This window comes from Nyctibius grandis, chromosome 24 (assembly GCF_013368605.1).
Source record: "Nyctibius grandis isolate bNycGra1 chromosome 24, bNycGra1.pri, whole genome shotgun sequence".
NCBI lineage: Eukaryota > Metazoa > Chordata > Aves > Nyctibiiformes > Nyctibiidae > Nyctibius > Nyctibius grandis.
The window spans coordinates 4,462,819-4,486,664 of NC_090681.1; the positions used below are offsets into that span (position 1 = coordinate 4,462,819).

Sequence of the window (23,846 nt, forward strand, 5' to 3'; positions counted from 1 at the left end):
GCATTCCGCTTGCTGTTTGGGAATAAACAAAACAACTCTTGTAATACACAAACCGACTCTTTCATGTTCCAAGGGTCTTTTTGTGCAGGCTCTGCAGAAGCCTCGTTCTATATTTCAGCAGCAAACAGAAAAGATCATGCCCTGAGATAAAAATGTGCGATATCCTGCATCAATCCCGAGGTGCAAATAAAGCACTACGGGGAGCTGCTGTCCTTTATCGATAACCTTCACCCCGTAGCTTTTCATTGCCTCGTAAAACAAGCAGCTCCTCATTGCAGGGGTTCAGACAGCAGTCTTTACAGTCATGAAACGTTCATTTCTCGGAGCTGGCAGCACCAAACGCCGGTGATGCACGGTCAGGTGTGGTACCTAACAGCGCTGAACTTTCCATCTCTCCCTCCTGTTCAAAGGGAAAACATTGAGCACCACAAAGCTCTGCTTATTTAAGCCCTCAGCTCTTGCAGCCAAAAAGGAATGGCTGTAGGTAGGGAAAGGGGGGGTTGTGTCAAGAAATCTGTCCCAGGCTTCATACTTTCGGAGTTAAAAAGAGGAAAAATTAAAAAAAATAATAATCCTGCTTTTACTGGGATTTGATTTACCCACGTGGAAAGTAAACCAAGCTGCAGACTGCGCTGGCAGCCCCGTAACCGCCGGGGCCACAGGAATCTGCTCATGTTCCCTGGAATTTGGACATTTTTTGTTGCACCCATTTCAGCTTGCTTTCCAGACTGTCACTCAAGCGCGGGGCACGCCCCCTCCGGGAGACTATTTAAAGAGGAGCTGGTGTGCAACTTTCTCCAAAGAGAGAGGAGAAACTCCGAAGGAGAAGGAGTGAGTCAGTCGGCAGCCTGAACCCCCTCCCTTCCCTTTACTCGGGATGTCTGGCAACTTGGGGACAGTCACCTGGACCCTGTTCCTCCTTCTTGCACCTGGCTGGGTATGTATGGCACTGCAGCAGCTCCGTTTGCTGGCTGGGCATTGCAGCTTCTTGCTTTGATGCATGCGAATGCTTTAGGCTGAATAACTCTTCCCAGCTGCCACCTGCCTCCGAAGGTTTCGGAGAGAAGAGTGGCTGTTAGCGGAGCGATGCAAACACGCTGCGTGACTAAATCACGCTCGGAGCTGCACCGCGCGTAACGCCTGGCATCTGCCCTTCTCAGAGCTCTTGGCAAACGTGAGTGGATTTTGTTTTGCTTCACTCTTGTGAGCTAGAAGCCAGCCCTGGTTTACAAGGGGGGAGAAGAGAACAGAGAGAGGTGAAGTCACTGAGTTTATGTCACTGCAAGGAATAAGTCTCATATCCCAGTTCCTCACTGTCACCATCCTTCCCCAGCTGCCACTGAATCCACCCATGTGCTCCCCAAACCAGTGATCCCAAGGGGGAAATTAGACTGCAGCCTCTCCAGAGCAGGATTTGTGCCTGGTTTTGTGTTAATACAAGTGCCTGACAGAGCAGCTGATTCTACTTGTGTGTGCTATTACAGTGCCAGGAATAGCAGGAACGTTGCTGCAGTCATTAAAGTGTCTAAATTGCAGTAAGTGCCTTTTGGATCGGTGAAGAAATCAGGTTCACAGAGCCACTGTGCCGTGCACGGCTTATTGTGCTGAGAGATCCTATAAACTTCTGGTTGATGAGCTCTGTGTGATCGCTCCTGGCAGCACTCAGCGTGTGCCAGCCCCTTTCCTGCCAGGGAGGTCTCCTGTACACCTGATAGGACTATCATCTAAGGGTAACTTCAGCAGTTTGGGATGGCCTTCGTGTTTCTTGCACTGCCCCAGCTTTGGCAGCATCATATGGGTCATCTAAATGACAGCAGTGAATCCCACTGCTGTGACACGTTATTATTCCTCTGGGTGATGTCATTTTCCTTAAACCTGCCTTGGAAATGGGACTTTTGACTGTCTTTGAGCTCTGAGAGGGATGTTTAGTGGATTGGGCAAGGAAGTGAGAGCTGTTACTCCTGAATCTGCCTCCTGTGTTGTTCAGAGGCAAAAGCAGAACTGGGAGTGCTGGGAGTTATGTTCAGCTTTGCCAGGGTCAGTCTCCGTGCCCCCGCTCTCTGTCTGTGAAACGGGGGCAGTGGTTCTTGTCTCTCGTAACAGGCTGTTGTACAATGTGCTGCAGCAACCTGGGGAAGGTGCCTTGAGAGCCTGGGATGGAGGGAGAGCAAGTATTATCCATGATAATTCAGTTTAGGAGGATGTGAATAGCTGTGTTTTGGCTGCTTTATCTACTGCCAGTCTTGGAGTGTGAAAGACAACCAGTTACGTGTTTATTGTATTACCTTTACCTTGCAGCATCAACCCCTGGCTCCCAAAGCACTTCATGAACATCTAGCTCAGCTTCCAAGCACTCCTTTCCCAGCCTTTTGAATGCAGTCACGAGCCCAAACGTGTTTTACAAATCCTCTTTGGTTTGGCCCTTTTAGCTGGTTCCCTGGGCTCGTGTGGACATGGACTGATGGGGTATGAGAAGTCCTGACGATGCCACAGAGCTGCTGCAGTGGTGTGAGCTCATGTCCCCCACACTTGTGCCTTCCTGAGGGTGTAGGGGGAAGAGGTTTGATGTGAATATGAAGCAGGAAGAACATTCTCACTTTTTCTTTCCCCCCCAGGTAACTGGGTTTGGTGCTGGCAGTTGGGAGGAAGCTTGTTCTGGCTTGTCAGCTGAGCAGATGGGACCTGGGAGTCGGTGGAGAACACATATGGAGCACAGGCAAGGGAGTCCTTTAGTCAGGCTGTTTGTGCTCCTGTAGTGGCTTGGCCATCATTCAGGTGTCCTGAGAGCTGATAATCCAGGCTTTAGCACTTTCTTAAATCTATAGCCTTGATCTCTAGTGTTGGTTATTGGTTCTGTTCTGCTGCTCTCGAAGTTCACAGAAATGCACCACTAACCTCAACGGAAACAAGGTCAAGGCTACAGTGAACTTGAAGTTAGGATCCTGCTCAGGGAAGGTAAAAGTGTAAGTTTGGGGAGAGACTTTTCTGCAGAGAGGAAGAGAATTAGATGTTGAATCCCTCTGCACCCAAGTCGGTGGCGTGTTACGTGGAAACTCTGGTCTTTGTGGTACGTATGGGTCTGTAGCAAAGCCCCAAATGCGAGTCCTTGCAGTTGTTTGGGTCAGTTTGGGCAGTTTCCACACTGTATTGAAATACCTCCTAGAAGCAGTCCTTGAAAACAATGCAGGGTGGAGGGTGCTCTCTGCAAATCCAACATAATCCATTCTTTAGCCTGTTTGAAATTGCTGTGGAAGCAGATTAAGTGATGGAGAACTCTAGGAAGTTGGTTCAACGTTGACTTTCTACCAGCTGTTCCCAAATGAAGAAGTTCCCCTCGCCAGTTCAGCGCTCACTGTTGAGTTTGCATGAGCCAAAGAAGATTTCAGCTCATGCCCTCCTCTCGTGGGCTCGTGAGAGGAGCGGGAGTTACAAATACCACGAGCTGACTTCGCTTGGTAATAACCCGAGCAAACAGGAGCCCAGCACACCCTGGGGCCAGGTGGACTGGGTGATGAGAAGAGGCGTGTCTGAGCTGCCCGAAAATCTCCAAGTATTGCAAAGAGCCCTGCAAATGGGGAAGAATCGGGCCTTTTGAGCCGTCCTTGTGCTCACAGGTGGGGGAAGTGAGGCACAGAAGAGGTCGGGGTGCGGAGTCACCCAGCAGGTCCCTGCTGCGTCGGAGATCTGAATCCAGATGTTCTTGTGCTGAAAAGCAGCCGCAATATAAGGAGGAAGCGAAGCTCATTGTAAACAGAAGGTAAAAGCAGGTGGTCTGGTTTCTTTGGGTGAGTTATTAAAGGAAATAAACGGCGCCAACAATGATTAATGAAGGCGAGAAAGAAAACTCAGTTGGGTTTAATTCCGTTGCGTTCGCTGTTATCCCGAAAGAGGTTGTTTTGGTTTGTTTTTCAGTAGGAGAGCTATTTTGAGAGTGTTTCTTTATATGGCCTGTGGCTGACACTGCACTGGAAAATGCTTGTTGGCATTATTTTTTTTTAAGTGGATGGATTGCATCTTAATATAGGTCCTGTGTTCGGAATGCTTTGCCTCTTTTATGATCTCATGTACCCCCCACCCACTCATCCATGGCTGAAGAACACGTCCTTTTGGCAGCGACAGCAGTTGCATACATGAAAAACAGTAGGAAAGCTTTTCTGTATTTTTAGTGCCTTTTAATGCACTCCAGCAGTCAGGAAGAGATCCCCGTGACACGCCAGCTCCCAGCGAGCGGCTCGGAGGCTGCCGGCTGAGAGCAGCTGGGCTGCAGGCAGGAGAGGCTCGTTTCCAAAATACTTTGCACTAGGAGTTTTCAAGAAGAATTACGCCGATTCCTGCTGAGCAGGGTGAGACTCTGGGAGGACTTGGGAGGTAGGATTTAGACGGATCCCTGTCTTACACCATGCTGTGCTGATCGTTACAGAAACACGAAGCAATTGGCATCTTGTGGCCCCACGTGAGCTCGAGGCAGAGCAGCTGTTTTGAGCAACAGTCAAAACAGCTGGAAAAGTTTTACTCCTGTTATTGGTGACAAACACAATATCCAAGGAAGCTGTTTCACAAGCGAGGGCTGGATGGGATAGAACAAGTGCAAACAGAGCTGTAGCGAGAGATTTTTTTGGCCTCTGTTCCAGGTGCCCCCCCCTTTCCACCCGCCCCTCAGGCTCTTTCCAGCTGCTGCAGCCCCTCTCCCTGGGGCTGGCAGCGGAGCTGTGAGGGATCTGCCTGGTCGGGTGCTTTCCTCTTCACCCCAGCTCACAGCAGTACAGGTTTTGCTGGCATCGTCTCCGTGCAAGGGTTGTACCAGCCCGTGTCTGGCAGCATCTGAGCGCTGCAAGCTGGAGCAGTGCTCTCGCATCCCTCTGAACTACCTGGAGAGTTGTAGTGGGCAGAAGCTGAACAGAAAACCAGGCTAGAGTTGGCACACTGATGTTTCTGAGGAGGTATAAGAGGATCTTTCCAGCCCATGTGCTCTGCAGCTTTCGCAGTCGTGGTTTTTACATCTTGCCCAAATCTGCTGAGGATGGTGTATGTGCTCCAAACTGATGCAGGACAAGGGTGCCACAGGCTGAGTCACTGGAGTATTTGAAGCGTCCTGGGTTTTCTGGAGAAGGTGACCCTCCTTCAGACCCAGCCTGGTCTCTGTTTAGCATCTGAAGTGACATAAAAGCCAAGGGTGGGTTTCAGGAGGTGGCCAGCACTTCGGAAATGCTGCCAAGCGGGGCAGCTGTAGGTTGGCAAGGTCCCGAGGAAGGTTGGTTACGCTGTGTTCCCTGGAAAGGGGAGAGGAGAGGGCACATCTTCGGGAATAACGAAGAAAGTAGGAGATCCAGGGGCCAAAATGGCACTCGGGAGCCTTTGGGTCAGTGTTCAGCACTGGCTGACTCTGGGCAAGTCCTTTCGCTGTGCGCCTCGTGTTTTCCATCCTCGGACGGGGTCGATGCTGCTGCTGCAGAGTGCTTTGGTGGTTTCCCCTGAGCAGAGCTATGTGAGAGCTGGGAAGTGCTTACTATTAATAATTACTATTTTATTGCTCTCAGGGAAGTGGGGGGCTGAGCTGCGCATGGGACTCCCAAGCTACTGCTTGTCCTGTTTATTTTGGCCCTGCTTCCCAGAAGCATCTTTTTTTTTTTTTTTCCTTGAGCTCCAGATGAGTCAGGGATGAGAAAAAGATTAGTCTGGTGAGTCCTGGGGAGCTGCACACACATCCCCTGCAGCAGGGCTCTCCGGTGGAGGGTGAAGTCGGTTTTCCCTCCTCTTGATGGCGTGGCTGTGCTTGAAGCAGAATCGTGTTTTTCATTTCTCTGCCTGGCTGCCTTGCGGGAGACTCATTCTCTCCACGGCTTGTCTGCCCTCCAGGTAGAACCGCAGGCCTGCACGTACCCATGCCAGTGTCCCTCCCAGCCTCTGCAGTGCCCCGCCGGCACCAGCCACGTGTTGGATGCCTGTGGTTGCTGCAAGGTGTGTGCCAGGCAGCTCGGCGAGCTCTGTTCCCTGCAGAAGCCCTGTGACCATCACAAGGGACTCTACTGCGACTTCTCCAAAATCCACAGAGGCAGCGGGATCTGCTTAGGTGAGAGCTGTGTGTTCTGTTCTTGTGTGGTTTTCCTGTGACCCCTGCAGCCTGCAGACCTCCCTGAAAACCCACGGCAGCGGCAGAATTTCCTGCAGCTCCTGGAGCTCCATCCAGCATCACGTTGCAAGACCTGTGCCAGCCCTGCGAGCCAGCGGGTTCACTGATACCCATCCACACGCAACCTACATCCTCCTGCAAGGAAGGATGTTTCCCGAGGCAGGATTGAGGGTTTGGGCCTCTCCTTTGTTCCTGTGACATTGCTAGGAGACATCCTCTAGCCCTGTAACGCCTGGTAAATACCAGCAATCTGAACTTTTACTGGAAAGCAGAGTAATCTCACCCAAAATCTCATTGCCTTGCACTGGAGATCAGAATTTTGCACTCACCCACTTACGTGCCAGAGGCACACCGTGTGCCTGGCTCCAGCACGTGGGTGAGAAGAGCTGAACAACTCGTTTGCAGAATAGTGTCTATGGAGAACATGAGGCAGGTAAATACAAATGCAGACCTGTAAGTTAATCCTGGTGCCTCTTTTCAGAGAGAAAAGAAAAACCTTTTTGTGGGTTTTAGTTTTGTTGTTTAGTAGCTATTTTTAAAGCACGCAAAAATTATTTTGGTATAGAGGAAAAAAAAAAAAGTCTTTCCTCAGTCTCCTGTGCTTTGTTCAAAACCAAAACTCCTCTGCCAGGAGCTGACCATTTTTTTTTTAATTCAACCTTTTTAAAATAGTCAGGAAGACACGAGGGCTGGAAAGCTGATGTGAGCGCTTTGGGAAGTGTTTGGCCACTGCCTGTGGCATCTCTGGAAATGCCCCCGCAGCCGTACCGCTCGCACCACCCCGAGATGGGAGCACTGGGGATTTGGGGTGAAACTGCACTGTTTTGCAGTGCCAGGATCACAAACAAATTTTTGTTACTCTATACAATGAATTTAATTTGTAGACGGTGTTTTCTCCTTTCTCCTGAGAAGTTTTTAGAAGCTGTTTCATTTTCCTCCCCAGGTTATTGTGATTTTTAGAAGCCACATGAGCTTCCCCCACTGTGACGTAGGGGGTTTGATACTGAGATTTGGGAGGGAGAATCTCAGGTCCCTACTGTGTAGAAAATGAGACTTGAAGCCCACAACTGTCCTTCCTGCCTTTAAATGAGAAATTCTGATTTTCGTGGCACAAATCCCTGATGAACCAGGAGATCTCCCTAAATGGGACTGAGGATTTGGGACATAATGTCCTTGGATGATATTTTATGATGTCCACACTGAGCTCTTGGAAGATGGGGGATTTGGGAGGCAGTGAAGGAAGCTGAAGGTGGAGCAATGAATCGAATAAATAGAGAAGAGAGGATTTACTGGTATCCAAGTAAGACAGATGTGATGGGAGCAGAAAGGAGCAGAGGTGTGAAAGTGTCACGGGAAAATCTTCTAGGCTGGGAACCAGCCTGAAGGCCATATCAGAAGAGGCAGGAAGGGAACCATCAGAGTGAAGATTACTGTTTATTTGTTTAATTTTATCATAGAATCACAGAATAGTTGGTGTTGGAAGGGACCTTTAAAGGTGAGCTAGTCCAGTGGACATCACCAACTAGATCAGGTTGCTGAGAGCCCCGTCCAACCTAACCTTGAATGTTTCCAGGGATGGGACCTCTACCACCTCTCTGGGCAACCTGTGCCAGTGTCTCACCACCCTCAGCATAACAATATCTCCCTTATATCTAGTCTACATCTCCCCTCTGTTAGTTTAAAACCATTGCCCCTTGTCCTATTGCTACAGGCCCTGCTAAAAAGTTTGTCCCCATCTTTCTTACAGACCTCCTTTAAGTACTGGAAGGTGCTAGAAGGTCTCCCTGGAGCCTTCTCTTCTCCAGGCCGAACAACCCCAGCTCTCTCAGCCTTTCCTCATAGTATGTTAGAACATACATTACCCAAAGGGTTATTTTCCTTTTGTAGATACCTTTAGCCATGTGGGGAACCAACTGCTCTTAGGAAAATGCTGCCTTTTGCTCTCCTAGGAATAGCTGGGAGCAAAGCTGCTGGCTCAGTTCTCATGTCAGGAATGTGTCTTGCACAACATCGCTGACTGGGGCACGCTCCGAGCTGGCCAGGAAGAGCTCTGCCTGGAGAACAGGCTGTTTACAAGCTGGAGGGCTGGAAAGACAAAGTCCCACTTAGTAGCTCATCCAAGTGGAGAAGAGATCTTTCGAGAGGCTTTTGGGAGGTCTGGCACAGCTGGAGCCAACTTCCAAAAATCGCTGTCGGGAATAGCCTTGGGTCCAGGGAGCCAAATCCCAAATGTGCCAACTTCTGCTGCATCCAGCACTGGGATGGCAGAGCAGGGGATGGTCTGCACGTGGGCGCTTGTCCCTCATCAGGAGCCCTGTGACTCCCCGTGCTGCCAACCCCGCACCATCCCCTCAGCTTCTCCTCTTCCTCCCCCTTCCCACAGCTCACGAGGGTGCGACTTGTGATCTGCTGGGCAAGATCTACCACAACGGGGAGAGCTTCCAGCCCACCTGCAAGCTGCAGTGCATCTGCATGGACGGGGCCATCGGCTGCATCCCCCTCTGCTCCGAGGACCTGCGGCTGCCGTCCCCCGAGTGCCCCAACCCTCGGCGGGTGAAGTTTCGCAATAAGTGCTGCGAAGAGTGGATCTGCGAGGAGGGCAGTGAGGAAAACCGCTTCGAAACAGCCATGGCGGGTGAGCGGTGGGCAGATGTGACGGGACTGGGAGCTCTTTGCTGGGGGTAGGGGGGGTAGGGGTGGATCCAAACTGCCTTTGGGCTGGGGTCTTAAGTTCCATCTGGTTTGGAACTGGTGGTGACCACTCACTTTGTGCACCGTGGTGTGGGTACCAAGTGTTGAACTCCAGGGCCATTAAGGTGAGACCTTGGTGAGGCTGCGGGGAGGCTCATACACCCTCTGGAACTGTCTGGAGCTGGGCTGAGCTAGGAAATGGCCCCATGCTCACCTGTGTCCTCCTTCTACTGAAAGGCTGAGGAGCTCACGGGGTGGATCAGACCTTTGCTACCATCCCTGAAGAGTTAGACCAAGTTGGGAGCAGCCAGGGAGCTGCCACCTTCTGTCCCAAGCCCTGAACCTTGCCTTGTGTGTCTTCTGCCTGACTCAGTTTTCAGGGAGGATCCAGCAGACAAGCCGGAGCTGAATAACCTGCAGGAGAACTGCTTGGTGCAGACCACGGAGTGGAGCGCTTGCTCCAAGAGCTGCGGCATGGGCATCTCTGCCCGAGTAACCAACAACAACCCCCAGTGCCGCCTGGAGAAGGAGACCCGGCTCTGCATGGTCCGGCCTTGTGACTTCCCCATGGAGAAAACCAAGGTAGTGGCCTGGGGAGAGGGGACACAACACTGTGAATGCCAGGGACAACCTAGTTAGGTGCTTGTCAGGCATGACAGGGTTTGCTCTCTGTGCTTCCACTCTTTCTGTGACCTACTGCCCAGGGATGGAGATAGAGGACAGCCCTAGGTGGACCTGTCATCTGTCATGTTCTTGTTAACCCATCTGCTCTCTCCCTAGAAGGGGAAGAAGTGTGTGCGGACCCCAAAGCCACGCCAGAACCTCCACTTCGAGTTTTCGGGCTGCACCAGCACCCGTTCCTACCGGCCCAAGTTCTGCGGCAGCTGCACGGACGGCCGCTGCTGCACCCCGTACGTCACCAGCACCGTGGAGGTGGAGTTCCGCTGCCCTGAGGGGGACTTCTTCCACCGGAAGATGATGTTCATCAAGATGTGCTCCTGCCACTACGACTGCCCCCGAGACAACGACATCTTCCTGGCCACGTATCACAGGAGGATGATTGGAGACCACGTCAAGACAGAGAGGCAGTAGCCCTCTCCGTGCCAGATCCACAGGCCAAGGTGTCAAGAGGGCTCTGCAGCGCTTTCGTGGCTGTGTCCCGGGACAATGCAGCCTCTTCCCCCTCTGTGAGGGGCTGTGCTCTCCAGAACAGCACCATTTGCCACCGGTGGTCCCAGTGGCCTCGCTAACGAGCCAAGGTGCGTGGGGGAACAGCCCCATCTGCCCCAGGCTCCTGACCTTCACCCATGGTGGTGCAAAAGTCAGTGAAGGAACCAGAAACAGGCTTGAGCTGCAAACTTGATCCATGTTCTCACTGATCAGATGGGAGAGTGGATCAAAGCCGCGTGGCTCCAGCCTGTCTCCAGCCGCGAGAGCAGCGGGTACGATTCCCCGTGGCCACCGGCCTGCCAAAACCACACGGCAAACCCAGAGCATGAGACAGGGGAAGCCCAGGAGGCCTGAGCTAAAGCCAAGCTCTGCAGCCTGTTTTCCAGCGGAGTGGTGATGCGAAGCTTCTCGGTGAGGAAGGTGGTCCTGGCCCCATGCTGGGCTCCTGCTTAGCTTGTCAATCATTTTTGGCTAATCGGATCCAACAAGTTGGCAAAAACTCTTCCCCATCCTTGTGCCCACCTTTCACCGTCCCGTGTGCTTTCCCGTGGGCAGCTTCATTCCTGATCAGTTTGCTCCTGCAGAGGCCAGATCAGCTGCTGGGTGACCCGTTCTCCAGGCACCTCAAGGCTGGGCTGTCTTTATTTCCCCCCCCCCCCCGTTAACTTCCTTTGAGCCTTGTGTGCCTGCGAGGGTGACAGTGAAGACAAGCGAGTTGCGTGGTGTCGCTGCAGGAGATGGAGCGCGGCTTGGGGCCTCCTGCAGAAGGTCTGAGCCCAGGAAGGAGTTCCTTCACAGAAGGAAGGATCTGGCCAGGCTGTAGCTTTGCCTCTCGTGCTGGCAGGGGCCTGTTTCAGCCCTGAGGAGCTCTTCCATCATGAAATGGAGGCGAGCTGGGCTGCCAGGCTGAAACATGTCCCCTGCACGTGCTGCTCGTGGCAGTTTTTAGTGCCATGATGAGCATGTCCTGTTGTCCCTTTCCATACAAATCTCTTTAGAAATGGCTCCAGGGTGGGACTGGGACTGGACTCCACCAGCTCATGCATCCACAGCAGGGCTGCAGCTACCTTTCGGCTCCGGAGTCTTTGCTGGTGGGTCAGAAGTCGGAGGGATGCGGTTCAGCTCAGGTGTCCCTGGGGAGTTTAAGGCACTGGCAAGAAAAATGCTCGTGTTTGTAAACGGAGCAGATCTGGAGTCACCAGGGCAGCGGCACGGAAAGCCGGGTGGTGCTGGGGTGTCCGGCGGTGGGGTTCCCCGCTTGCCACGGGCCTGTGCAGGGTCTCTCTGCTGCTAACGGTGTGCCGGGTCTCTCCTGGCTCCAGGAGAGGCCACCAGCACCGGAGCACTCAGAGCCACAGCCCCGTGCGCCTCGGCAGCTCCGTGGTATCTCTGAGGTCTCCTCAGTTGTGTTTAGTCACTGCTGATTTTTAGGAGGAACATCCAGGTCTCATTCCTTACACCTTCCCTGCCTTCCTCCGCTGGAAACCACGAGGAATTCCTGGCCCAGCCGGGCGGGAGCAGGGGCCACGCTGCAGCACTGAGGCTTTACCCCACCCCAAAGCAGAACTGGGTGGCGGAGGATGGTCCCAGCCGTCAGGAACCGCTGCCCTGCGGCCCTCAACTCCACCAAAACGCTGGCTCGGGGCCTGTGTCTCGTCCCAGCCCCGCTTTTCTTGCTCGCTCAGCCTGCGGAAGCTTGTGAGCCTTCAGCCTCCTGTTCCCTGTAATCAATTTGAACTGTAAATAATTTATCTGATGATGTTTCTTTTTTTTTTTTTAAAGGCCTTTGTACAGTTTTTGTATCCTTTTAGCCCAGCCTTGCTCAGGGCCTCCTCCCCTTACCCTCCAGCTCTGCTCCCAACGTTTCTCCTGCCGTTTACACGGCTTCGGAGTGTAAAACTACGCCGAGGTTGCACTTCACTCAACGCTATTAAATCTCTCTTTTATTTTTTATATCCCTGGCAGCATCCCTCTGTGCGAGGCTCCTGCCTGGTTTCCCCTCCGACCTTTCCCCAGTGCCACCAGCTTGCTGGGACCAGTGCTGAGACCCTCTGCAAAGCTGATGGCTCGTTTTGGATGGGAGGGGGGTCCCAAGGGGGTCCTATTCCCCCTCCCAAACAGCAGCGGGGCTGGTGTTAGTGTCTCACGGGCATCTCTGCAGCCCACGAAGGTCCTTAATACCCAGTTAAAAATAACGCGGGGAACAGATGTGAGCAGGAGTCGGCGATAACGGGGCCAGAACGCGCGGGGCTTTGCTGGGGCTTAACAGCTTATGGCTTCATCCCCATCTCACGGCATTAACCAGGGGCTCCCCCCTCTCCCACCCCCGGCACCGCGGTGGGGGCCCAGAGGCTCTTCCTTCCCCCCAAAACCTTCCTCCTCCTCTGGGGAAGGTGTAGGCCTCCCTGGGGAGAGGCAGGTGACAGAGAGGGGGGACAAGCCCCCGTCAAGCTTGAGTGGGAGCTGCGCGGGGAGGGGGGGTGTCGGGGCGCTGAGCCCGGAGCAGGATCCGTCCCGTGGGGGGGTCTGTGCCCCCGCGCCGGGGGAGCGGGGAAGCAGCGGGCAGGGGACACGGGGACGGTCCTTGCCAGTGTCCCCAGGGCGGTGGCCGTTAGGTGGCACCAAGCACCTCGCTACGGGGACAGCCTGTCCCCAAGGCAGGGTGCTGTGGGGCGCGGGGTGCTGTGGGGCGCGGGGTGCTGCCCCCGGGGGGAGCCGAGCGGGTGCTGGGGGAGGCACCCGAGTGCTGAGCACCCACCGCCACCGCCGGGCCACCACTGCGGGGCCACCACCGCCACCGCGGGGTCGCCACCGCCACCGCGGGGCCACCACCGCGGCCGGGAGAGCAGCGAGACCCTCGGTGGTGGCGAGGGGGAGGATAAGGCTCCCCCCTTATCGCCCGCAGCCGCCGCCGCCTGCGCGGCACCGATAGCCCGGGCGTGGCCCCGCGGCCGCCGGGGATCAGGGCGGGTGTTTGGGCAGCCGGTGCCGTGCGGGGACCCCGGTGGGAGCGGGGCCGGCCCCGGCCCTGCCTCGGCCGCGCTTATCGGCCCCGGCCAGGCGCTGCCGGGGCCGTGTCACCCCCCCGGGGCACCTGCAGCCCCCGCCGGGGCGAGCGCGGGGCGGGGGGTCCCCAGGCCCCTCCAGCCCCCCGGGGCACGGAGAGGAGGTTTTTTCCCCCTAAAAAAAGGTAAAAAGTGGGTGAAAATGAGCATAAAAATCTATAAAAGACCCAAATCTACCGGTTTTGGGGGGATTGGGGCTCTCCCCGGGACAGCCCGGGCCCCCGACCCGCCCGGGGGGGCGCGGGGAAGCCGCGGGCGCGCTTTCTCCTTATATGGGGTGGTGACGTCACGGCGGCGCTCGGAGGTCAGCGCCGGGGGGGCTCTCCCGGCCCCGCCCCTCCGCCCCCCGTGACGCCACACCGCCACCTGCCCGCCCCGCCCACTGCAGCGCCGCGCCGCCGCCGGCCCCGCCCCCTCCGCGGCGCTGACGGGCGGTGGCGGCAGCCAGTGGGCGCGGCCGGCGGAGCGGGACGGGGGGGGGCGGGACGCGCGTGACGTCAGCGGGGGCGGGGCCTGCGGTGCAGGTGGAGGCAGCGCGGTGCGGAGCGGAGCGGCCACCCCGGGCCGGGTAAGCGGGGGGGGCCGGGGGGGGCCCAGCGGGCCTGGGGGGGGCTGCAGGGGGGTTTGGGGTGCACCGGAGTGGGTCAGGCTGGGTGTGGGGTGGGGGGGTCACAGGGGGCCCTGGGGGGCCCATAGTGGGGTCAGGCTGGTTATGGGGTGGGGGGGTCTATAGGGTGCCTGGGGTGGCCATAGGGGCGTCTGGGATGCTCTGGGGGGGCTATAATGGGGTCAGGCTGGTTGTGGGGTGGGGGGGTCACAGGGGTCCTGGGGGGCCCATAGTGGGGTCAGGCTGGTTATGGGATAGGAGCGGGCTATAGGGGGCTTGGGGTGCTCTGGGAGGGCCGTAGTGGGGTTAGGTTGGTTATGGGGTGGGGTTATAGGAGGATTTGGGGTGCTCTGGGGTCATGTGAGGGGTCAGGTTGGTTATGGGGTGGGGGGGGTTATGAGGGGCCATGGGGTGCTCTGAGGTGGGGGGGGTCTACAGTGGGGTCAGGTGAGGTGTGGGGAGAAGGGAGCGTGGGGTGACCTGGGGCTGGAGGAGCCGAGGAGACCTGTAGAGGTCAAATGAGATGTGAGGTGCTTTGGGGGGGTCAGGCTGGGTGTGGGGGACGCACAGTGAGTGAGGTGTGGGGCAGGGAGGTTATGGGGAAATGGGGGGTGTCCTGGGGCTGGTGGGGGCCAGGGAGGCACCACAGCGGGGTCAGGCAGCGTATCGGGCAGGAGGGGAGATGTGGGGGGGCCCCCAGTGGGCTCAGTCTCAGGAGGTGGATGGGACGTGGGGGCCCTGCCCCGTGGGGGGATGCCAGCCCCCGGCCTGGGGTGTTTTCCCCCCATAGTGTTGTTCCTGCTGGGGCAGCCTCAGGGAGTCGGGTCCCCCCCTGCACCCCACAGCGGCGCTGGGTGTCCCCCCCGGGAGGTGACAGCTCCCGCGTTGGCAGCTGGGTCCCGCTGTGATTTCCCGGAGGCGTTTGGTGCTCGCTGGGGTCATGCCTGAGCCGCAGCCGACTCAGCCCTGGGGTTTGGGGCGGCCGCGCTCCTTCCCCTCTCTCCAAGACACCGTCTGCACCCGCTGAGACAGTTCCTGAAGCTGGTGACCGAGCTGCAGAGAGCCGGGAGCCACCTCCTCCTCCTCCTCCTCCTGTCCATACCTGTCCCAGCGCCGGTCGATGCCGCGCTCAACCGGGCAGCGCCAAAACCTCACCATCAACTTTCTGTGCCGTGCCCCCTGCGCGGGAGCAGGGGATTTCTGTCCCCACATCCCCTTTTACACCGGGGTGCTCTGCACCGATGTCGCAACCAGAGGAGCGTGCGGCGTCCCCGGCGGTTCCTGCAATCTCTTCCCTTCCTGAATTTCACCCTCCTGGAGCCGTAAGCGGGATGAGGGGTCGGTGACTCTGCTCGCTAGTCCATGCCGGGGGCTGCGCTGGCGGCTTCTGCCTTCCCCGCTTCCCGGTGGGCTCGGCGGGTGCCGCGGGGTGCGACCCGCTGGTGGCAGTGGCAGGGGACAGCGGCTATCTTTAGGGCTGTGTTGCAACGGAGGGGTGTGCCTTGGCTCGGCGCTGCCGGCGGCCGCCTCCTCACCCGAGGATTGACTTACGCCCGGGCTCCCGCACGGGAAACATCAACATTTGCTCTGCGGTTTGTGGGAGCCGGGTGTCAGGGTGTCCTGTCCTCCAGGGGGTCCGTATCGGGGCTGTGGGGCTGAAGTCTGGGGTCGGGCGGCGTGGTCACTGCCCAGGCTGCTGGCCGGCCCTGCCAGCTCGGGCAGGCAGCGGGCAGGGGCTGTGGTTCGGCGTGGGGTGCTGCCTTGGGGTGCAGGAGCAAGTTAGGCTCTCGCGAGGTGCGCCCCAAACCCTCTCCATCCTCTGCTGCTCCCTTCCTGTGGCACGGACGCAGCTCCGGGAGAGCCGGGGTCGGGGCTGCCGGTGGCAGCACGCATGCTCCTCTCCGCGTCCTCCTTCTGCCGGAGTAACCCGGCTAGTTGTGGGAGTAATTTGCACCCGCACCAGAGCTTCGGGTGACGCGGGACTGAGGTTCCCTGTTTGGCTTAATCCTTCCTCCACAGCCCTTGTCCCACTCGGGCTGAATGTGCCCGTGGGTGATGGAGCTGCGCCGTGCCCGTCCCCGAAAGGAAGCAGCCAAAACTCGTGGGGCAGTTTGTGTCCCCCCAGGTGCGCAGCCATGACGTGGCTCCTCTCCAAGCGCCGGGGCGTGCGTAGATGTGGGTCTCCCAGAGCCCTGTTTCTCTTCCGAAGTGGGGCACACGCTGCTTCTGCGTGTCGTGATGGTGACGGCAGCTCAGCAGCAGCAAAAAGTTTCTCCGGGCATCAAACTCCTTCCCCGTGGTCGTGCTGAAGCTGTTCTGCGGGCAGCGGGGGGCCTCCCCCGGCCCTTTGCTTGTCTTTGCCTTGCGCTTAAGAGCAACTTCAGGCCTTCTCGAGAGGGTTTGAAACCCTGCCGAGGAGAGAAAGTGCCTTCTCATGCGCGGCCGTGCGGCTCAGACGGGCTCGCTCCTCCCGGCAGCTGCCGGCACTGCCTGCAGCCGCATCCCTCTGCACCGCGTGTCCACCCCGGGGCTGGCGTGGTCCTTTCGGAGCCGCCGGTGGGTGCAGATCGCTTGGAGAGTGAGTAAAACGTCAGCCGTTCTCCGAGCAGGGGACTCTGAAGATATGTCACTCATTTAATATATAACGGAGCGTTTTCCGAGATCCATCCGTAGCCGTTCCCCGGGGAGGAGAGCGGGCTGCAGGCGGTCCCCACCCCGGAGGGCAGACGTCCTCCCTTCTGTGCCGAGCAGTGTTTCACCGTTGTGTGTGTTCCCAGCTGCAGGTAGAGGCTCAAGGCCGTGGTGGCTGGAAGTTTGGGGTCAAACCTGGCTCTTGGCCATGCTGGGTGTTGTGGGTCGGAGGTGTGGGAGCTGTGTGAGGTGTGACTCAGGTGGAGGGGAGGGACTCACCCACCATCAGCCTGGAGATCTCTTTCTCAGTGAGGCGCCGGGGAAGGATTTGGATGTTTCGGTTGTCCCATTTATGCATTTTTTTCTCCACTGAGTGATGTGTGTGAGGCTCTGAGTCAGGCTTTGCGGGGAGGTGCTGCAGCCGGCTCTCCGTGCTTAGCCCGGGAGCAGCGCCGGGTGTGGGACAGCAGCCAGCGCGTGGGGACGACCCCTCTGAGCAGTCTCCCACACTGATGCTCCACCGAGGCCGTGGTGGTTCAGTTCGTGGCTTTTGGGGTCCCTTACGCTGCGCGCACCGGGGCTGTGCTGAGCTGTGCCGGGCCGTCCCTGGCTGGGCTGGCGGGGACACCGAGGGTGGGCTCGGTGGGGTTGGGTGTCCCGGGGCTGGTGGGCTCCATCCGAAGCGGCCGGCCCATCTGTGTGCTTCTCCCCACTAGAGGCTGCTGATGAACAGAGCATTTGTCTTTCCCTGGCTCTGCCGGAGCAGCGGGGTCTTGAATTTCCAGGGCTGAGCATCCCTGAGCTTTTCCTGCTGATTCACCGTGGAGACACCAGCGGGCTTTCCCCGGCAGCGGCCAGGTTCAGGGGGCACATCTGCTCCCCTGCCAGGCCCACAATAGATCTCCTCACTTCATTAGGTCTTAATTAGGCAAATGCACCAGGACCATGTGTGAGGCCATTGCCAGGGGACAGGGCTTGTGTGTGGAGCTGGGTACTGGGGATGCCGCCTCCCCTCCCTCCTGCCTCGGGGGTCCCGACGGGGTTTCTCCAGCTGGATGCTGAATGCAGGATGAGCTCAAGCCTCTCGTATTGTTTTCTCGGAGGATGTGTGCGTAGTGATAACTGCTTCACCCTGCTGGCATGTCCCCAAAGCCAAGGATTAGTTAAGCCGTGGAAGGAATCCTTCAGCGGTGGGCACAGCCGCGATGACACGGTAAAGCCACCCTGTAGACACAAAGGAGACGACTCTTCCAGAGCAGGATGGTAGCCTGGAAAACAAACCCAGACGGTGGGAAGATGATTAATCACAGAACAACTAGGTGTAAAATAAAAGGCAGCCGGTGCCACATGGCAATAGCTGCAGCGGAAGGTGCCTGGGAAGGAATTTGTGGTGTTGCACAAGACCCCGCTGCCTTTGCTGGGTACAGGCAGTGCCGGGAGGGCAGCACGGTGCCAGCTGGCTCCGGCACGGAGCAGGCAGCGCGGCTTCCCCGACAATGGCAGAGCGGTGCTTTACATAATCTGGGACTTGCAAAACAAGCTGGAAGGTCTGGAAAATCCTCCTGCTATTGTCGGTGCTCAAAGTTTGCTGAATTTCCTGGTTTGATCTGCGGGTCTGGGTTTTGTTTTGGGACCGCAGTGGGGAAAAATGCCCTTACAGAGAAAAGAAAAGGGCGTTTGTGGTGGTTAATCCACGCCCGCTCCTTAGATGAAACTATTTTTGTGGTTCACAAGAGGTTTTGAGCAGCTGCTCGCAGCTTTGTAGGGCTGCGGAGGACTCTTCGTCTATCCAATTAGCATGGTTTGTCTCTAGTCCCCTCCTGATGCCCCCCGAGAAAAGCCTGATGTATCGGGGCACGGGGCGCCGTGGGCAGCGCACGCACCGGCACCAGCTGGGCTCCCGGCCCCAGGCTCTGCTCAGGGGCAGAAAACACCGGGTCAAAACGGCTTTGTGTTGTCTGAGCCTCGTGTGAGTGGGACCCTGCTGCTCTGGGAAGGCTCTAAAGCTGCCTCTCGCGTGCAGATTTGAGGAGAGCCTGGAAGGGAGCTTGGGTCGTCTTGTTTTGCTGTGCCTCTTAGCTAGAGTTGTGCTTGGTGATTTGAAAGCAGCTGGGAAAACGCAGCCAGGAGGATGCTGAGGCTGTGGGGAACCACCCCAGCCCCACACCGGCCTGCGGGCGCGTTGCCTGGCCCCTGGGAAGTGTTTCGGGGTGTAGGACCTGCCCTTGCTCCTCCATTTGCTTATCCCGAAGCCGTTTGCCAACACGACTAAAGCCACTGACGCCTTGTGCGCTATTCAATTAAATTAATGAATCCTGTTAAAATGTTCTCTGCTCCTGTTCGTAAATGGGTGACTAAGAAACCTGCCTTCTCCTGCCGTGCCTGGGAAAGCCAGGTCTGGTAGCAAGGCAGGAGGTTAAGTTCTTGCTGGGGCAGTTGATGTGAGGCAAATTTTGGCACCGTGGTGAGCAGCAAAAAGGGAGGAGGAGCCCTGGGCTGACGGCACAAATACATCCTCTCATTAGAGGCGGCTTCGAGCTCCTTTCATGTAGGTAATTACATCTGGCCACGGTTGACCTGAGCTGGATCTGAGCAAGGGGGTGTGAGGCTTGACGTGTGCTGGGAGTCTTCGGAGTGACCGAGCTCCGACCGCAGCGGCATTAAAGCGATCTTGTAGGTGTTGCAAACAAGCCGGCGCGTCGCAGCGATGGGGTGGGAGATGCAGGGAAGCTCTGAGCTTGCTTACAGCCTGGTGAACCCGGTGTGGGTGCTGAGTTCTGCTTGGCGTGGGTGGGAGCTGGGGTGTCCTGGTGCCTTGGAGCATCATCGTAGCTGGGGCATTAACGCAGCTGATGCGTGGCAGCGTTTATCATGCTGGACGTGACCTCCGTGAGCCGATCCCTGCTCGGTTGCTGTCCCCTGATCACAGCGATGTTTTAGCTGCTTGCCAGACAGCACCAGCCTTTAAGGGCTTGTATTTATCTGCTCTCCAAAAACCCTTGGAGATGGGCTAAGCTGTTTGTGGGCACTTCAGAACCTGCGGGGAGCTCTTTCTCTGCGCTGAGGGTCTGTACCAAACAGGAATGGCACCGAGTCGCCTCCCTGCATCTGCACGAACTCCAGCGCTGGGCACGGCAGCGGTGGAGGGCAGATGCTGGCCCGGCCTGGAGCCACGTTGGGCTGTAACGTGACTTTCTCTGTCTGTGTTGATGTTGTGCTGGAGGTGGCTGTGTCTGACGTGGAGGTGAACCTCTCTGTTATGGTCAGGTTCGGCCTCGGCCAGGCTGGAGCCTCGCCGCGGGCTGGCAGATGGGGTCAGCGCTGCTCGGGGATTTCCTCAGATGTGGAGTGGAGGCTTTTAATAGCCAACGCTGCCGTCTGTATCATTGCATGCCTTGAAACCTGTCCCTTAAAGATACCGACTGGCAGCTGGGATGTGGCTGAGCTAGAGAAGTCCACTCCTTTTAGACTTTTTTCCGTGGTTTTGAGTAAAAATAAAGAAGGTTTAAACCTATGGCTGGTGATGCTGATATGCTCGTGGGTCTGGGGTGTAGCTCCTCCCTGGGAGGCAGCCTGGAGACAGCCCTGCCTTTCCCAGGAAGGTCACTTGGCCCCATGCGATGGTCGGATCCTTCCCGGTGTGCTGTGCTGACAGATCCGGTGCCTCAGCCGGGTGCCAAGACTTCAGCCTTCTAGGAAAGGCAGCGGGGGCCGGTGTGGGTTTCCCTTGTTGCCTGCTGCCAGCCCGTGGGTGCCCGGTGCCTCATGAGGCGTCGGGGCAGCGTCCCATGTTGCAGGTGGCTCACGTTGGGGTTGCAGTGCTGCTTGATCCATCCGAGCTGCCTTTCGGTGGGAAAACACCAGATACCCGAGAGCAGAATTGATCTGTGCTGCTGGCCAGGCTTCTTCCTAGTGTCACTATTTGTTTTTCCTACTGCTGTAGCAGGAGGCAGACGTGGTTAGGGCAGCTCTCTGTTTCTGGCTGTTTGCATCTTGCCTCCCCTACAAACTGCCTTCAAACCTCTTGGCTTTCTGGCCCCCTGTTTTGGTCGATACAAGGCTGTTATCGGAGCTCAGCAAACCGTGATGATCGCATCCGAGCGCCGTACCTCAAACCACCTGGCAGCGCTGGGCTGGATGAAGAAGCTCATTTGCACGGGGCGGTTAATTCTCTGTCTGTTTTAATCTCCGTGACCATCTGTGTTCTTGCCTGCGCTGGGGAGACGGGAGCTCTTGGGATTTATTCCAGGAGGTGAACGTGGAGAGGACTGCTTATTCTGTGCCTGCTGAAAACTGCCCTGGGTCAAAGCAGGACAGCCTCGTTAACTCCGGGAGCAGCTGATCCTGCATCTTCAGGCAAGGAGGCCTCAACCATGTGTCAGTCCTGGAGGCACATCCCGAAAAGCTGCAGGGAGAGGGCAGGGGCAAAAGGCACTTACTGAAAATGGGGACCTCTGTGAATGCTTTCCAGTGTACAAACCTGAACAGAGAGGGTCTGTGATGGGCTTGGCTGGCGCCCTGGAGGGCTGTGGGGTCCCTCCAGGGAAGGCTGAGTTGATTTGGGGAGAGGTGGTGTGCTAAAGGATCTCCTGGCCACCCTAAAAGCCCTGTCCCGGGTTGTGGCAGCCTCTGGGGTATAAGCCTGCCCCAGCAGCAGCTGCTGCAGGCTCTGCCCTGGTGAACACCTTGAATTTGAGCTTCAGAAGCTGCTGATGAGACTGAGGTGCTCACATATAGCCCCAAAGTCAGGGGGCCAGTACCCATAGGTGGGCTGCAGTAGCATCTCCAGAGAGACCTGTGCAGGCTGCTGCTGCGAGAGAGAAGCTTTTTTGCAAGCAGTGCCTGAAGTCTTCCTTCTTTTGGGTTCTCACGTTTGCGGGCCGAGGCTTGGCAGCTCATCGCAGAGCCCGGCCAAAATCCCGCTGACCACAGGCTGCGCGCGTGGCGCGGGCAAAGGCGGCGCTTGCTGCAGGCTCTGCCGAGGAACGCCTGTCCCGTGGGGCAGCACGGCTCCGCCGACATCTGAACCCAGAGGGAACGATCCCTGCCCTATAATTAAGCTCTCTTCTGCTCCTGTTCACCATCCTAATGAGGAGCCTTGTGGATGTGTTCCTTGCAGCTGCTCTGGATCCGCTGCGTGGCTCAGGAGCTGGAGGTGGCTTTCCAAGAGAGCCACCTGCAAAGGGCAAACCCAAACGCCAAACGTCTCATTGGGGTGAATCTCGTGGGCTCGGAACCTTTGACTTTGAAGGCTTTTCCTTGACTGGACCTTACCAGACTGCACCCTGCACGCTGCAAATTCATCTGCCAACATACACCCCACTCTCTTACGTGAGGAAAACCCTTCCTGCTGTTATGCTCGCAGGGCTGGGTGAGATGGAGATGTTTTCCCAGCCTTCAGTTGAAGGACTGAGGCTGCCTCTTGAGAGGAGAGCCCTTCCTTGCCAGGCTCTTGACATCAGCAGATAATAACACTTAAAACCAACCAGCGTTCCAGCTAGATCCTCTCCTGGTTCAGCAGTTTGTGGTTTCAGTCTCGCTGGAGATGACAGCCCGGGGACTGTGCCCTCGTGTGGAGCAGGTCCCTGGACCCTCGGTGGGGCTGAGGATCTGGCAGGATTTCAGCACCCTGCTCGGGCCCCGGCGTGCGCCCGCTCGGGCCCGCAGCCGGCCTTGCTGCGGCTGAGAGCACCGTTGCTCTCTTGAATCTCTTCATTTAGTTAATGATCCTTTTGTTGAGAGGATTAGGGTTTAGAGGCCTCTGGCAGAGTGTTAATTAAATTAAGTCTATGGGTGTTTTGTTGAGTTTTTAAAGGCCACTAGAGGGCTCAGCTGGAGCCCGTTGGAGTTGGGGCCGGAGGCGCTGGACTGTGTCCATCCCCTGCAAAAGTTTGCATGAAAAGTTATGTAAGGCTGGAGGAGCTGGACGGGCGCAGAAGCGCACAGGGTTAGTCTGCAGCCTCCGCACCGCGCTCGCTGCTTCTCCAGCCCAGCTCTGCCCAGGGCTCAGGGGTGCCTGACCTGTGCCGTGCCACCCTGGGCACCGGCCGGGGCTCTGGAGGCCGGACTCGCTGGAGGCTGGCAGGCACGGGACGCCTGCGTCACCACTCGCCGTATTATCAGCGTTAAGTAATGTCAGGCTGATGGTTGGTTGGTTTTTTTTTTTTCCTTCCTCACTTGGTGTTTACATTTCTAAGAAGCGGCTCAACGTGAACCTCCGGTTCCACCTTCACTTCTGGGAAGCGTCAGACACCGGAGTCCGCTTACGTGAACTCTGCTTGCAGCGCTCGTGTGAAATACAAGTGTGAGCACTTGGCTCTGTGGCTCGAGGGATTTTTCTGGTGGGCGTGTGGGGGTTTTTCATGTTTAGCTGGAACTGCTTATTAACCAGTGTCTCTTCTCCTTTCTCTTCTATACACTGCCCCGTGATGGACTTTGGTGCTTCGCCTGCGTGGTTTGCCCGGCTGTCTCATCTCTGGGTAAGTACCTGCTTCGTTAGATCAGGGAGGGGAAATCACTGAAGCCAATCGCTTGGACTTAAATAATGAACTGACTTGTTTATTCTGTCTTAATTGATTGTTATCAAACAGTGGGATTTATCTTGTGTGTGTGAAGATTTTTAGATATTGAAAAGCGCTTCATATAGCAATTTCCAGGTCAAATTTATAACATGAAAAAGCCCCCAGCAGTAGTTTTTCATGCGAGCCTGAACTGTGGAGCACTGACCCGGTGATAAAAGCACAGTAAACACCAGCAAGTGAGCAAATGAAAGTGAAAATGGTTTTGGTAGTGGAAAGCAATGCTCCCCGTTTCTCCCCAGATTCCTCCTGACAGCTGTTGATGGTAAATGGGTGCTGTGGTTGTGTAAGGGACTCTCCGAAGGTGGAGCACAGCGCTGGGCTGGCTTCCCCTCTGCAAACCTGCAGATGTGCGGGGCTTTGCAGGGCACGGAGAGGAGCCCGAGGCCCTTCTGGCAGGAGAGGAGGGGAAATGCGTGTCGAGCTTGGAGAAGCGTGGCAGGCACTGATGTTTCCAGCTCATGTTCACAGAGATCTGCTTTGCACGGAGGGGGGAAACTCATCCTGGTGGGGTGGACTCTCGTGGTTTCCCAGGGGAGGTTTGGTGCCTGTGAGGTGCTGTTTGTGTATTAAAGCCTCTCAAAATGTGTGTATGTGCTCAGGGTGGAGGAAAGGAAGGGGTCTCTGCTTGGTAAAGCTGGTTCTCTGGATGCAGTGGTGCCTTTGCGTTGAGGTTGCTCTCTCTGGAAACTTCAGAAGTTTTTAATTGGCTTTTTTTTTTTTCATTTAAAGTATCCTCCTGCTAAGCTTTCCCCTTTCCTGTCCATCTCCTCCAGTAACATCCTCTCCTCTCCCAGTAATGGAAAGGACTGAGCGTATTTAGAGCAGCTCTGCTCCGTGCCTGAGTGTTCAATGTACTGCCAGTCGCTGATGAAAGACTTGAAGGGAAAGCAGAGGAAGGTGCTGGGAGCAGATTGCTTTATTCTTAAACTCAGCATTATTATATGGTGCCTCGCAGGGGAGGGCAGGAGAGA

General features: G+C 56.6%; 2 protein-coding genes across 20 annotated transcripts in view; both read left to right on the forward strand.

Annotated features, from left to right (window-relative positions):
* Positions 1 to 813: 813 nt before the first annotated feature.
* Positions 814 to 11,944, forward strand: LOC137673139 (CCN family member 2-like). Its single transcript, XM_068417740.1, has 5 exons — positions 814 to 937; positions 5,857 to 6,070; positions 8,514 to 8,765; positions 9,195 to 9,403; positions 9,602 to 11,944. The coding sequence occupies exons 1-5, from the start codon at positions 878 to 880 to the stop codon at positions 9,911 to 9,913; spliced, it is 1,047 nt and encodes a 348-aa protein (XP_068273841.1). The 5' UTR covers positions 814 to 877; the 3' UTR covers positions 9,914 to 11,944.
* A 1,613-nt stretch (positions 11,945 to 13,557) lies between these two features.
* Positions 13,558 to 23,846, forward strand: part of EPB41 (erythrocyte membrane protein band 4.1) — a 97,739-nt gene continuing 87,450 nt past the window's right edge. For 16 of the 19 annotated variants that reach the window (XM_068417837.1, XM_068417818.1, XM_068417822.1 and 13 more), the window contains exon 1: positions 22,503 to 22,598. The gene's annotated coding sequence lies outside the window, so the exon portion shown is untranslated. Of the gene's footprint in view, positions 13,625 to 22,502; positions 22,599 to 22,623; positions 22,774 to 23,846 lie in introns of those variants that run through there. The other 3 variants (XM_068417836.1, XM_068417820.1, XM_068417819.1) reach the window with 3 other exon arrangements.